The sequence below is a fragment of the Lygodium microphyllum genome, chromosome 18, assembly GCF_053477565.2.
Source record: "Lygodium microphyllum isolate KBCC chromosome 18, Lygodium_microphyllum_v1.1.10, whole genome shotgun sequence".
Classification (NCBI taxonomy): domain Eukaryota; kingdom Viridiplantae; phylum Streptophyta; class Polypodiopsida; order Schizaeales; family Lygodiaceae; genus Lygodium; species Lygodium microphyllum.
In genome coordinates, this window is record NC_141152.1 from 108,403,026 (window position 1) to 108,418,198 (window position 15,173).

General features: G+C 40.6%; 1 protein-coding gene across 8 annotated transcripts in view; it reads right to left on the reverse strand.

Moving 5' to 3' along the window:
* LOC148021248 (ABC transporter B family member 1-like) overlaps nucleotides 1–15,173 on the reverse strand; it is a 145,488-nt gene that overhangs the window by 57,454 nt on the left and 72,861 nt on the right. For all 8 annotated transcript variants that reach the window (XM_087699091.1, XM_087699094.1, XM_087699093.1 and 5 more), the window contains one exon: nucleotides 4,425–4,648. In XM_087699091.1, coding sequence (XP_087555217.1) covers nucleotides 4,425–4,648 — 224 coding nt within the window. The remainder of the gene's footprint in view (nucleotides 1–4,424; nucleotides 4,649–15,173) is intronic.

Genomic DNA, 15,173 nt, shown 5'->3' on the forward strand with positions numbered 1-15,173 from the left:
CTCCTTTGCTGATCCCAAAGCCCTTTGCTGTACATACAATCAGCAAAGCAAATTGGGCCAGTTACCCCTTGATTTTCACCTAGGGATTGCACAAATGGAACCAGGAATTGGCCAAATGTTGTCCCAATTCACAATGGATGGCCTGACATGTGAAATCCCTATCAATTCCACAAATTTCAGGTGCTGATTTTAGTGTAGATGCCTTCTCCTGTTGGCACGAGTCCCAAGGTGGCTAGTAAACCTAATTTTTGCAAAAATTTAGGGTTTAGAGCCACCAAATTTTGGCTCAAATCTGCTCAAAATGGCTAAGAAATGCTGAGGATGGGTTGGAGAAGGTGAGAGAAAGCCAAGATGACAGAAAAATCTGATTTTCTTCGCGAGAAAACCCTAAATTTTGCTTGCTACCTGCTCCAACCTGCATTTAATGCAATCACCTACTGCCAAGCACCTCCAAAATTCTGTCACCTAATCACTAATGTTGTTGTCAGCACGTGGAAGGTAACTCCCTACTGTACCCTGCTTGCTAAGGCCCCCAGATGATTGTCTTCTGTAGCAAATTGCTATTCTCTGATCAGAATAGGGACCAACAACTCCCTCTCTCTCTCCCAAGCTGTAAACTAATTGAATGGCTGAGATCCAGACCCAAAAAAGTTTTCTCAGTTTGCATGGCCATTTTTGTCGAGTAGTAGCCTTCTGAATCCATTTTTAAGCATTATCTAATCATTTAATTAATTTTCAGAATTAAATAATCTTGAAAATTAATTCTAGCCCTTCTTAAATGTGCCCATCCTTCCATAATTAAATTGGCCCTTACACTGTTGACCCTTACACTGGCATTAATTAATTAATTAATGCTAGTTCCTAGTATCACCACTGACACTTATTGGCCAAATGACTGTCCTAGGTTCAAAATTGACACCAACTAATCCCCAAAGCCTAGGTGGCATAACTTATTATAACTTTTGCCTTTGTCACGCACTGCATCCTCGGGGTGCTTGGCTTGTTACCATGAAATAACTGCCATGTGCATCACACCTTGCACATTTAATTAACACTAACTGAATGGCTGAGACCCAGTCCCAAAAACGTTTTCTCAGTTTGCATGGGCATTTTTGTGGAGTGGTAGTCTTCTAAATCCATTTTTCAGCATTATTCAATTGTTTAATTAATTTTTAGAATTAAATAATCTTGGAAATTAATTCCATCCCTTCTCATCTTGCCCAAAATTAAATGTGCCCAGCCATAAACTGGCTAGGTCATTTGCAACCTGGAGTGGTCCCCAACCTCTGTTGACCCTTAGACCCTAGTATCTCCACTGACACTTATTGGCCAAATAACTATCCTAGAGTCAAAATTGACACCAACTAACCCCCAAAGCTCAAGTGGCATAACTTATCACAACTTTTGCCTTTGACATGCATTGCATCCCTGGGGCCCTTGGCCTGTTACCATGAAATAATGGCCATGTGTATCATATGTACTAAACAAGCTTGCACATTTGATTAATAACTTAATCAAATGTTATCAGCAATCTTAAAGATCTCAAAAGTTCACGTCCTTGTGATAGCGAACCCTACTGTTTCTTTACGGTAACTCTAGTAAAACTCCGTCTATGGTTGTAGAGGGAGAGGTGGCTTGATCCAAATTCTCCCGATTTCAACTCTCAGGACACTAACCTTGATGATTGGATTCAACTTAGATCAGTTGAGGAGGAGTGTAGGGAAGTGCAAGCTATGTCAAAGGGCAAGAGCCCAGACTATGTCAAAGGGCGAGAGCTAGTTGATGTCGAACTCACATAATCTCATCCAAGTTTCCATCTGTGAGCACCAACATCCCCTCTCACTTGTCTCTCCTAGTTATCTAGAGAAAATCAATGCCAATTTGGAGATTTTGTGGCACGAGAGCTCCCACATCCTATGTAAGAAAATCACTACTCTAAAGAGTGCCTCCACAACCATAGGTGTTGCCCCTAACTCTTCTATGATGATAGGGTGGGTGGAGGGCTTACTCTGTGATGTCATCATCGTCAATGACGTCTCTATATGGTCCTAGCCATCATAATGGTCTCTCTCTAGGCTAGCTTGGTCAGCCAGCGGGCTCAATCCTTTGTGGTATGGACTACAACCTCAAACCTCAACTCCATAGAGAAGAGTAGGTGTGACTAGAGTGTTGACTAACTATAGTTTGGTGTGACGTTCCAAGGGAGTTGATTGACTCTCAAGGTCCCCTAGGACTGTATAGCCTCACACCAACCGGGCCTCAACTCCCTCCTACAGTGCAAATCTCCGGCCAAAGAAAGTGACTCCCAAGAATACATATTCTCTCACATGATCCACTACATCTCCTCCAAATGTGAACTGATATATAGATCGGGTCACCCATGCTGCTGAAGGGTTGAATTCCATGACGTTGGCTTTTCCAAGATTCATTGTGAGATCTATATTTGTGCAAAAGGTCTAGAGTGCATCCAAGTAATGCTGCAAGCCCTCCGGTGAGTTTGAAATGAGTACACTATCATCAGCATATAATAGTATTGAGTATTAACACTCTAGTTAGGCTAGTTCTAGCTCCACCTCCCTCCTTAATTAGTCGAACACCTTGTCTATGTATAGTCCAAATAGTGTGGATGAATGCAGGCATCCCTATTTTCCTCCCATGGTGCTGTCAATCCTCTTAGACATCCCCCTAGGTGTGCGCATACAGCCTATCATTCTCTCATACAATGCATAAATGCCCCATTGCATACCCTCTGACACTCCAATCTCTTGCAGTCTCTACATGGAAATGTGCTCGAACTGTGTCAAATGCCTTACAAAAATCCACAAATCAACAATAAATCCTCCTATCTTGAGCTCAGTCCTCAATGATCACCTTGAGGATATGGTCTAATGTGGTGTATCCACATCTAAAACCAGCCTGTTCATGTGCTCTCTTGTTCCTTGCATCTCAGGCTATGCATTGAGCTCATACTCCAATATCAATCCGTTTATCTTAGCCAATGTGTGGTGGATCATGATGGTCTTGTAGTTACTGGGGACCAGAGGGTTGCCACTCTTAAAGAGTAGGATGACAATATGGTTTGGCCATATTTCAAGGAATCCCTCACACATTGCTCTATCAAACATACATGCCAATATGGGTGCCAATGTGTCATATGCATGTGAGAAGTGCTCTGCCACTAGACCATCCTCATCTTATGTCCTCCCATTCTATAGTCTTAAGATCACCTCTTGGATCATCATACTCGTGAAGAAGAACCACTATGTTGGCTTGTGGTCCTATAGAGGCTACATGGGTGTCTATCCCAGTACATTATACAATTGTTCCCTAGAATGGAGCCAACCATTAGGTGATGTAATGTGTGTATACTCTCTATGTATGTTGTGGTCAAATCACTACCTATCTTGAATAGATATGCAATAAAATACTCATCAAGGCCAGGAAAAGAGATATTGATGGCAACACCACTCTCAATTGATGACTAATCCTAGTCCTCCACTCATTTGTCAAAGTATGCCATTGAGGACCTAACATTGAGCGGAGGAATGGCGAGTGCCACCTCCATCTGCTCTAGTGATCTGAAGTGTGACCTAGAACACCCCTTTCTCAGGGGTACCACTTGAGTGACCCTAGCTAGGGTGCCAATGAGAGCTGCCTGGATGGAGTCCTTCAAAAAGTGAATGGTGTGCTGGTTTTTGGGGGTTTCGTGTTGCGGGGGGGGGGGGGGGGTTTGTTGTGCACCTGGCTGAAGTGTTTATGGTGCACTCTAGAAAGGGCTTTTGGCAGCTTGTGAAAATAATGCTTAAGCAACTTCTGCTGCCTTTGGCAGCTTCATTCACACTTTTGGACCTCATCAATACTACTAGCAACTGCCATTTTTAGCAGTTCTTGAAATCAGTTAACTCACAGGGGAGGGGCAAGCAGAAAGGAGGTAGAGTGGTGGAGTGACACATGAATGTGGGAGAGAAGCAAGAGGGGAGGTGGAGGCTAGGGGAGCTAGCGTGCAGATCCCAGGGCCTGAGAAGAAGGAAAAGTGGGGAGTGATGGTTGGTTTTGCTGGAATTGGGAAGAAGGGCTGAGAATGGTACAGGGGGGATGGCACATTGGCAGCCACTCAGCCAGGGGTGGCGCAGTAGCATGTCTCCGCTCTTGCTGCAGGTCTCCCACAAGCTGTCAAGTGGCAACTTCTGATTGTCAAATTTGGTATGGGAAGTCTCAATGTTTCATTACTTTGTTAGACATTTGAATTTTAGGAAACTTTTCATAGTGCTTAGCTTCGCAGGACAAAACGTGCTTGAAACTGATGGAATATGATTGGAAAGGAAGACATTATAGAATTAATTGAAAAAAACCAAAACCCAACTAAAAAGCTAACATGCCCTTCATAATTAGTCCAACTGGGTCAGATAATAGAATTTTCTTACTTGAGTTTGATACCCATCAGGCAGTTGAATGATGAATGAATGAATGTTTGCTGCTTTGGCTGCAGCTTCAATCTCACTCATTACAGCATCCTCTCTACCATATTTTATGTTTTCAAGTATAGTTGTCCCAAACAGAGCAGGCTCTTGCCCAACAAGGCCAACTTGAGTTCGCAGCCATTTCAAATTTAAGCACTTTAAGTTCACACCATCTAGTAAAATTTCACCTGCAGTTTCCAATAAAATTGTTGTAAGACAACTTAGAAAGGGTAAAAAGCATTTATGTTTTGAACAGCCTCACATTATAATCTGTTATAAAATCAGAGATACACGCTCGACTTTCTTATATAATTAAAATATATATAGCGAATATTATGTTGGCACAGAGGGAGAATAGATGAGAGAAAAGAAAGATGTAGAGAGAGAGGTAGAGAAATTGGCAACACACTAGGGACTGGAAGATGGGCCAGTCCCCCCCCTTGTGGAGTTATATTATTGACAAGGAGCAAGCTCCTCCGTTACACATAAGCCAGTTCTTACTTGTAGATCTTGGAAACAAGATCACGGTTCCTTGCACGGTATACAACCGGCTAACACTTGCACAACTTGGAAGTTGGCACCTTTTGATCCTTCTTGAGTCTCCTCCTCTCCTACACAATATGTGCAGGGCTCTCCTCTTCGTGCTTGATTTCAGCAGAGCTTCCGCAGCACTTGCATCTTCTCTTCTCCTCTTGGAACTTGATTTCAACAAAGCTTCCGTAGCACTTGCACCTTCTCTTCTCCTCTTGGAACTTGATTTCAGTAGAGCTTCCGCAACACTTGATTTCAGCAGGGCTTCCCCAGCACTTGTACCTTCTCATCTCCTCTTGGATACATGCAAAGTGATGCTTCCTTCACCTCTCTCTTACACCCAAGGAGAGCCTCCTCTTTTATAGACTTTCAAGAGCTTCTATTCTTGGAGAGAGAGTTGAGTTGATCTTCATGCAAGATGTGGTTGTTCCACTCTGCAGCGCTAATTTCGAGATATCTCTTTGTGTGTTGTTTGGATGAAAAAACGTCCAACACGAAAATTGTAGATCTCATTGTTTCTGATAACTCACGCGGCCCGTTCTTAGAGATCGTTTTTCTATTGTGAGATATTTTTAAAATGGAATTTCCAAAAAACAGCTTTTTAAATTGTACTCTTAACTTGTGGTCCATGCAACCACCGTGAGTCATAGATAAGGAGAGTTGAAAAAGTCTGTTTATTCCGGTTCATAAATAAGCGACGTGTCGATATGAGAGCCCAATGCTTTGAAAGGGGATACTGAACGATGAGTTCATGTACTCAGACACAAATTCATCAGGATTTATATCTATATAATCAACATCTGATAGCAATCTAGCATTTATTAGTTTCTTATTTCAAACTTTTAAAAAACATTATTGCTATACAATTCTTCTAATTCACTCTATAAGACGTGAAACACCCGATGCCATTTTGACCTCGATGTGTGAAAAGCGCCTTTTTCTGGAATTGGAAGTATTGATATGAGAGGTATAATAAGAACGCAACAGCTATCTGCTAAGTTAGATTCAAGCGACAAGGCTTTGCTAGCCTTATTATTGTCGACATTACTTTTGTTGATTAGCTGGCCCCAGTCGGCATCGTAAGCTCAGGTAAATCCTTTAGACGACGTACTATTTTCAAGCAAGATGCTCGATATCGAGACGTAGGGGCTCCTTTTTGTTGCTTAAATTGGCTTTTATCTAAAGCTTTTATAGGGGGTTCCGCAAAAGCAACAGGAAAAATTGCGCAAATACCAGTTAGTAATTCTTTCTTAGGCCAGTGGTTTCAACCGGGAAAGTGATTATTGGTAGTTTATGTAATTTAAGTGTTCCTAGCCCCAGTGGACATCTCAGTGAATGTCTTAAAGAGGGCCTCTCCAGCCGATGAAATAGATATCCATTCGCTTCGACCATTCCATTAGATTGCCTTGGGCCTCAACCTTAAGATTGAATTCCACACAAAAGCTTGTGTCATTTTAGACCTTAGAAAGAGAAAATCACTTCTCTCCTCAATTCCAGAGGATCACGTCTCTCGTCTTTCTTAGTGAGAGAATTCCCTCTCTCGTTTTTCTTAATGAAAGAAAAGACTTTAAACCTTGACTTGTAGGGGAGAGGATGACCCCAAATGAATGCAATGCTCATTACACACAAGTAAACATTCCCATGCGTCCCTGGATGCACACATAAATACATAACACAATGCTAATGCACTTCCTCTTCTTAGAACTCAATCCATCTTCATTTATGTGTAACTCCTTGATTCTGGTGTACACTCTTACACTTGGCAGACACTTCTTTCCCCCTTCATAACTTGTACTGCATGTACCAGATATCCCTGATCACCCCACTAAGTGATGCACTAGGAATACTGATCTCTAAATGGTCTCATGGCCATGCCAGATCATCATCAACACTTAAAGAAAAGTGAGTCATTAATTTATTGAAATGAATTTATTAAATAAGCAATTAATTTAGTGACATCCCTCTGGCTTCTAAACAGTTGACCTCAACTGTAGAGGGGATACATAGTCCTTAAGGATCTGGAAAGTCTTGTAGTTCTCTCTCAGTCATAAACTGAGCGTCCAATGGGGGATAATTCTTAAACTTAACTAGATACTTCCGTAATACCTTACCTGACCTTAGAGTATTGTCTTGATGGTGTAAAATTCTTTCAAGCACAAGGAACTCTTCTGTTTCTTCTATGTCAGGTAAATCTTCCTTGATTGGTTCCATTAGAGGTTCTCCAATATAGGGATGTAGCAAACTTATATGAAAAGCATTATGAATGTTCCAATGACTTGGTAGATTCAAACAAAAAGTCACATCGTTTATCTTATCTGTGATCTTGAAAGGGCCATAATAGCGATTAGAAAGCTTAACCACTTTACCCTTTTGACCTTTCTGCTTCTTCAAGTAAGTCTTCTCAAACTTAAGAAGAACATATTGTCCCAACTTGAGATCTAACTTACGACGATGCTTATCTGCTTCGCGTTTATGCTTCTCTTGTGTCCTTTGGATAGCAGCTTTTACTTGAGTGAAAGTTGTATCAATGTCTCTAACAAACTCATGTGCTGCAAAGATCTTATCCTTCGTAAGAAGAATGGGTAGTAAATGAGACTTACCATAGATGATCTCAAAGGGTGCCTTACCAGTACTAGAGTGCACCATATTATTGTATGCAAACTCTACTAAAGGCAAATACTTTTTCCATTCTCTTTGATTATCAGAGACATAGGATCTCAAAAGGTCCAAAGCAGTAGAATTAGCACTTTCACTCTTTCCATCCGTTTGAGGATGATAAGAGGATGAAAACTTTAACTTTGTCTTGAGGTTCTCGAAGAGAGCTTGCCAAAAGAGGCTGGTCATGCGGGGATCTTGATCACTTATAATGGACTTAGGCATGCCATGATACTTGAAAATATGAGCAATGAATAGCTTAGCCATATGATTGGCTTTGGTTGTCTTTCACATAAGTATAAAGTGAGCTTGCTTACTGAATCTATCAATGATAGTCCAGATTGCATCATTGCCTGCTTGTGTGCAAGGAAGCTCCATGATAAAGTCCATGGCTATACTTTCCCAAGGCTCATTGGGAATAGGTAATGGCTTGAGTAGACCAGGTGGTTTATGCCTGTCATACTTTACTTTTTGGCATATCTTGCACTCACGGACATATCTTTTAATGTCAGCTCTAAGAGTGGGCCAAAAGAAATATCTTTCCAATGCTTGAGTAGTGGGTAGAATATCTCTATGTCCAACATATGGAGATGCATGTGGTTCATCCATTACCTTGTGTCGCAATGGTAATGCTTACAAATAACCATCTCGAATCGAGTACGGTGTAATTGACTGACCTGAGTTAAGCTGATCCCATATGGTTGAGAAGTCGGAATCAGTTGCATACATTTTTGGTAAATCCATGAACTCGTTATGGTAAACAATTGTGATTGCATTGAGGTCGCCGTGATAGAGCATCTGCTACCACATTCTTAGTTCTAGACGTGTGAAGGATTTGAAAATGAAACATAGATAAGAAATTTTCCCAACGCATCTGTTTCTCTAAGAGCTTCTTCTGAGTGAGGAAGTATCTTAGACTTTGGTGATCTGTTTTAATAACAAAATCTGCACCAAGTAAATAGTGTTTCCGTACTTGAAGAGCATGTACCACCGCCGTAAGCTCTTTCTCATATACTGGAGCATGTAGCTCATGGTCCTTGAGGCATCGGCTCTCAAATGCTACTGTATGATGCTCTTGGCAAAGCACAGCTCCAATGCAATCCCCAAAAGCATCGCAGTGAACTTCAAAAGGTTTTTGAAGATCCGAAACTATGAGAACTGGTTCTTGAGTCACAAGAAACTTAATTCTTTCAAAGGCTTGTAGTTGCTTTGATCCCCAGCAAAAAGGTATTCGCTTCTTAGTAAGGTCATGTAGAGGAGATGCAACATACGCAAAATCTCGTATGAGCCTCCTATAGTATGAACATAGGCCCAAGAAACTTTTAACTTCATGTACGGAAGTAGGTGTAGGACATTCAACAATGGCTCGAATCTTCTCAGGATCCATTCTCACCAAATTTTGAGAAACAATATAGTCTAAGTAATGAATTTCCGAAAGAAAAAATTCACTCTTCTTAGCATTGACCTGTAGTCTATGCTTGCGAAGCTCTTGAAAAACAATAGATATATGTTTTCTATGCTCTTTTTCAGATCGTGAAAATATTAGAATGTCATCAAAGGAGACACCTGTGAACTTTGAGTGAGGTCTGAAAATTCTCTCCATCATTCGATTGAATGTGGCGGGTACATTAGTCAAACCAAATGCCATGACTAAGAACTCGTATAGTCCAAATGTCGTACGAAAAGCTATCTTATGAACATCTTCAGGTGCTATCCGTATCTGGTGATAGCCGTTCTTGAGATTAATGCGACTAAAGATACTAGCCCCTTGCAACTTATCCAAGATATCATCTATCCTTGGGATAGGAAAACAATTCTTGATTGTGATCTTGTTCAAAGATCTGTAGTCTATTCACATACGGAAAGAATCGTCTTTCTTTTGAACAAGTAAGACTGAAGAGCAGTATGGAGAAAAGCTAGGTTGAACTAACCCTTTTTCCAACAATTCGTTTACTTATGTTAGGATCTCCTCTTGCTGACTTGCACTTACTCGGTAAGGCGGTTGGCTAGGTGGTGAAATGCCTGGGATAAGATCAATTGTGTGATCTTCTGGGCGCTTAGGAGGTAACTCTCCTGGGAGTGAATCACTAAAACAATCTTCATATTGTTTAACAAAATCATGTCTAGCTTAATCAATTAAAGAGAGGGGTTCTTTTAAAGTCTGAGACTTAGAAGCATTAGTTGGTATTGTGTGTTCATTAGAGGCGCCAAGTGCCCTTGAATCATTAGTTTCTTTTGACTCTCTCACAAAAATCATGTACGCAGAAATAGCTTTCTTCATTTCTTTAGAAATGCTAACATGACTAACCATTGGCACAGGCCAATCTCTAGCATCAGCAATGCATACTATGTTTCGACCCTTGAATTGAAATGTAAGGGTCTTCTTAACAAAATCAGGAAGAGATCTAATCTTGTAATGCCAAGGCATGCCTAAGATAACATCACAGTTACCTATGGGTGCAAGTAGAAAAGATTCTTGGTCGCGGCAATTCCCAATTCTAAGATTCAACATCCCTTGAATAGGAGTAAAATTGGTTGTAAGTCCTTCAAATGCCCAACTTGATCCAATTGGTGTTCCCAATCGATCCGGTGGAATTTGTAGCCTTTCAACAATATTTGCTGATACAAAATTATCTGTGGACCCTGAATCAAAGAGTATCAAAACTTGTTGATTGTTGAGTGTCCCCCAATCCTTTAAGAGTTGTCTTTTCTTCTCATTTGAATGAGTGTTAGCTTGCACATCTAGAACGGAATTTGAGGATAGCGGAGGAGGATCTTTAACCACATTTGCTTCCCTCCTTTTGTGAGGACAATCAGGCTTCATATGCTCTAACTCACCACAAAGAAAGCACCTTCCTTCCTCTTTGTACTTTTGTATCTCAGAGGGTGAGAGATACTTGCGCTTTTTCTTGTTACCCTCTGGCTTTGAATATTGGTCATGGGTAAAGGTAGGTCTTCTTTGATTAGTCCTGTATCTTGGTTGATCATAGAGCTGCTCTTGTCTAGCTCTATAAGAACTCATCTCCAACTTTTGAGATGTACCAGGTGTATGCAAACTTTCAGCTATGATGGCAGACTCCATCATGCGAGATAAGGTTTCATGTGGATACACCTTCATGGTTCTGTGTAAATGAGGGAATAGGCCAGCTTCAAACTTCCTTTTCTTCTCTTCATCGTTGATCTCCATGAAAGGAGTAACCTTGAGAAGAGTAGACCAAAACTTGTCCACATAACTAGTGACCTTTTCATGCTCTTTCTAGCCTAGCCAATTCCACTCCTTCTTGACATCATTCTCAAAATCAGGATGCAAGAACTGAGCATAAAACTTCTTCTTGAACTTTTTCCAAGTCGTAGGTTTCCGTCCCTTCAAAATGAGAGTCAACCACCAATTGCTAGCCGTGTCTTTCAACTGCATGCCTACATGCCTTAGCTTGGACTTTTCTGAGAAATTACCATCAGAAAAAGCAACTTTAAATTGCCTGACAAAGGCTAACGCCTTAGCAGGATCCCTCTTACTGGAGTAAAAGCCAAACTTTATGTCCTTATCCCCAGACTTGAAAGTCTTAGTCTTCTTAAGCTTGCTCCTCTTATGGTCCCTCTTTGTCCGTTTGCGGATTGCATGAGACTTAGAACCAAGAGAGTAGAAACTAGAAGATGATGAGGAGGAGGAGGAACTTGAGTAATCAAGGGAGTAGCTAGTTGCTGAGGGAGATGACTTCCTCCTTATCTGCCTCACTCGAGGTGAGATCTTTTTACCCGACTTTCTTATATACTTAAAATATATATGACGAATATTATGTTGGCACAGAGGGAGAATAGATGAGAGAAAATAAAGATATAGAGAGAGAGGTAGAGAAATTGGCAACACACTAGGGACTCGAAGATGGGCTAGTCCCCCCCCCCTTGTGGAGTTATATTATTGACAAGGAGCAAGCTCCTCCGTTACACATAAGCTAGTTCTTACTTGTAGATCTTAGAAACAAGATCACGGTTCCTTGCACGGTATACAACCGGCTAACACTTGCACAACTTGGGGTCTCCTCTTCGCGGTTGATTTCAGCAGAGCTTCCGCAGCACTTGCATCTTCTCTTCTCCTCTTGGAACTTGATTTCAACAAAGCTTCCGTAGCACTTGCACCTTCTCTTCTCCTCTTGGAACTTGATTTCGGCAGAGCTTCCGCAGCACTTGATTTCAGCAGGGCTTCCCCAGCACTTGCACCTTCTCATCTCCTCTTGGATACATGCAAAGTGATGCTTCCTTCACCTCTCTCTTACACCCAAGGAGAGCCTCCTCTTTTATAGGCTTTCAAGAGCTTCGATTCTTGGAGAGAGAGTTGAGTTGATCTTCATGCAAGATGTGGTTGTTCCACTCTGCAGTGCTAATTTCGAGATATCTCTTTGTGCGTTGTTTGGATGAAAAAACATCCAACACGAAAGTTGTAGATCTCGTTGTTTTCGATAACTCTCGCGGCTATTTTTAGATATCGTTTTTTCATTGTGAGATATTTTAAAAATGGATTTTTCAAAAAATAGCTTTTTAAATTATACTCTTAACTTGTGGTCCATGCAACCACCTTGAGTCATAGATAAGGAGAGTTCATTAGATTGCCTTGGGCCTCAACCTTAAGATTGAATTCCACACAAAAGCTTCTCAATAAGAATAATCACAGACACCTATAGTCTTTACCATTTTACTCTTCCAAAGTCCTCATGGAGGAGACCTTGGTGTCTCCCCTTGATCTCATAATAAGAAGGGCAATGATATGATACATAATTGAAACTCCAATTTTCAAAAAAAAAAATCTTAAAGAGGTTTTCTCTTTTTGATGTGCATAGAGAAAATGGGTTATTTTTTCAAAAGGTACTGGTTTGTACCCTAATACAGTGGAAAAAGGCATATAGGTGTTTGAAAAAAGAAAAGCAACAAAAAGCAAGGTAGGCTTTTAGACCTTAGAAAGAGAAAATCACTTCTCTCCTCAAATCCAGAGGATCACGTCTCTCGTCTTTCTTAGTGAGAGAATTCCCTCTCTCGTATTTCTTAATGAAAGAAAAGACTTTAAACCTTGACTTGTAGGGGAGAGGATGACCCCAAATGAATGCAATGCTCATTACACACAAGTAAACATTCCCATGCATCCCTAGATGCACACATAAATACATAACACAATGTTAATGCACTTCCTCTTCTTAGAACTCAATCCATCTTCATTTATATGTAACTCCTTGGTTCTTGTGTACACTCTTACACTTGGCAGACACTTCTTTCCCCCTTCATAACTTGTACTGCCTGTACCAGATATATCCCATCACAGTGCTCTGATCACCCCATTAAGTGATGCACTAGGAATACTGATCTCTAAATGGTCTCATGGCCATGCTAGATCATCATCAACACTTAAAGTGAGTCATTAATTTATTGACATGAATTTATTAAATAGAGAATACGTAATAAGAGATTAATTTAGTGACATAATCTGTTTTTTAAATGAGAAGAGAAAAATTTATTCAAAGGACCCCCTTGAGACACTTATCACTAGTATACGCAGCCAAACAGAATACTTTAAATCTGTAGAGAAACTATTCTATTACACAGATAGCCAAACAAAATATTTTAAATCTGTAGAGAAACTATTCTATTACATAGATAGATATACACATGAAAATATATACCAACTAATTATAGATGAATGTTCACTTCTTAAAACAGATGGTCTCTTTCTATATAATCTCCATTTTGTTGGGAGTATGTAGATCATCTCTTTATATAATCACCAAGTCAAGGACACATGTCATATTGGAAGGGAGAATAAATGTTTGAGATGGTTGCAAACCCTCTGGGATTTGCTTAGACAATCAGGCAGTTAAATTGAGATAAGCTAGACACCAACTGCAACTAGGGAATTCTGTTAAATGAGGCCTCCTAATGATCAAAGCTTAGTTGCCGAACCTCACAGTGATCACCCCAAGAAAATCTACAAATGAAAGTGTTCTAAGATTTTTGAGCATGTTGCAGGATTTCGTATAAATTCCAAAAATCTAGGTCAGTGCCCCTGGGATAAATGGATAGGTGTATGCTTGGTTGTTTGATACACTGGGATACCAGAGTTCTAAGCTTTTTGAGCATGTTGCAGGACTTCACATAAATTTCAAAAACTCTAGATCAGCTTTTGTGGAACAAATAGGTAGGTGTATGCTTGGTGGTTTCCAAGACACTGGGATACCCTTAGGGTGGGATATAGCTGGAAAGCAGCCCTCCAACGGATCATGAACAAATTTGGCTTATATTGGAATTTGGAACACTAGAGCTATATACACTGGCACATACCTTGATAGCATATTTCAGTTATCCATTGTCTTTGTTGGTGTAGACTAAAAAGCAGTTAAGAGCATTTATGTCAGGAGGTCTCTTTCAGCACTGAGTATCGAACTCAGCTCCAGATTCAGGCCGATCCAGCAACTCTTCAAGCGGAAAAAGTAATGATAGGATTACAGCTTCTAAAATCCAAAGCCTATTTTGTTCCATAAATAATATTAGCAGCTGTCAGCAGGTGGTCATAGATACAAAATAAATACTTCATTTTCTGAATTCAGATACACCAGGCTCTCTTTCCATCAAGCTCAGTAAAACTTTATTCTCCTCAGAGACTATGAGCCTTCTCTAAAAGAAGGGAGGATCTGGTTTTAATTGACAACAGCAAAATTATACATCTCATTGTTTCCTTCTCCACGGTTTGTTACATATCGGACAAAGAACATCATGAAAAATGTGGTGAAAGAAGATCTAAGAAAGTTTGGGTAAAAGCCATTGAAGAAGGATGGGTTGCCTCCAAGAGGTCAGGACCAGAGATCTTGAAGGAGATTCAAGGTTAGATTTGGAGCTGCCATCATCAAAGCCTAAAGATTCATTTCATCTGGCCTCTGCCCACTGGCCTCTGCCCAGTAGCAGCAATCATAGTTGAAGAGAACATGGGGCAGCCTCTACTCTTCAACCATCACTTGAGATTGATCACACATTGGTAATATCCTCAAACGGAGAACTCCTAGGGGGAGATTCTCCACACAAGTTGCCTCCACACTGAGAGAGTGGTTTGGTTTTCAGAATTTACCACATGCAACTTACAGACAGACACTACAAGACCTTAGGGTGCTAGAGTTATGATAAAGACCATGACTGTTGAGATATTGGAAATCACACCCAGCTTAGCCTCTTTGTATGGAGTAGTGTGGGATCAAGATGCAAAATCCCATGTGCACAGTGGTGGAAAGCATTGTACTTGCTCTCTTTTTTAATGCAATGTCATAGTACTTTTGTCCTTCCAATAAAGTGTCTGTGTCATTGTCAACACACAAGATTGTGTTTATGAGTCTAAGTCTCAATCTTAGAACCTAATTCACTTGTGTGACAGTCAGTCTTAATATCTATGTCCTCATGAGCTCACTCTTCCTCTTTCAACCTCCATAGCCATGTCCTAGATCCATGCATTTTAACATGGTATTAGAGCCCAGTCGTGCATGGCCTAGCTCATCT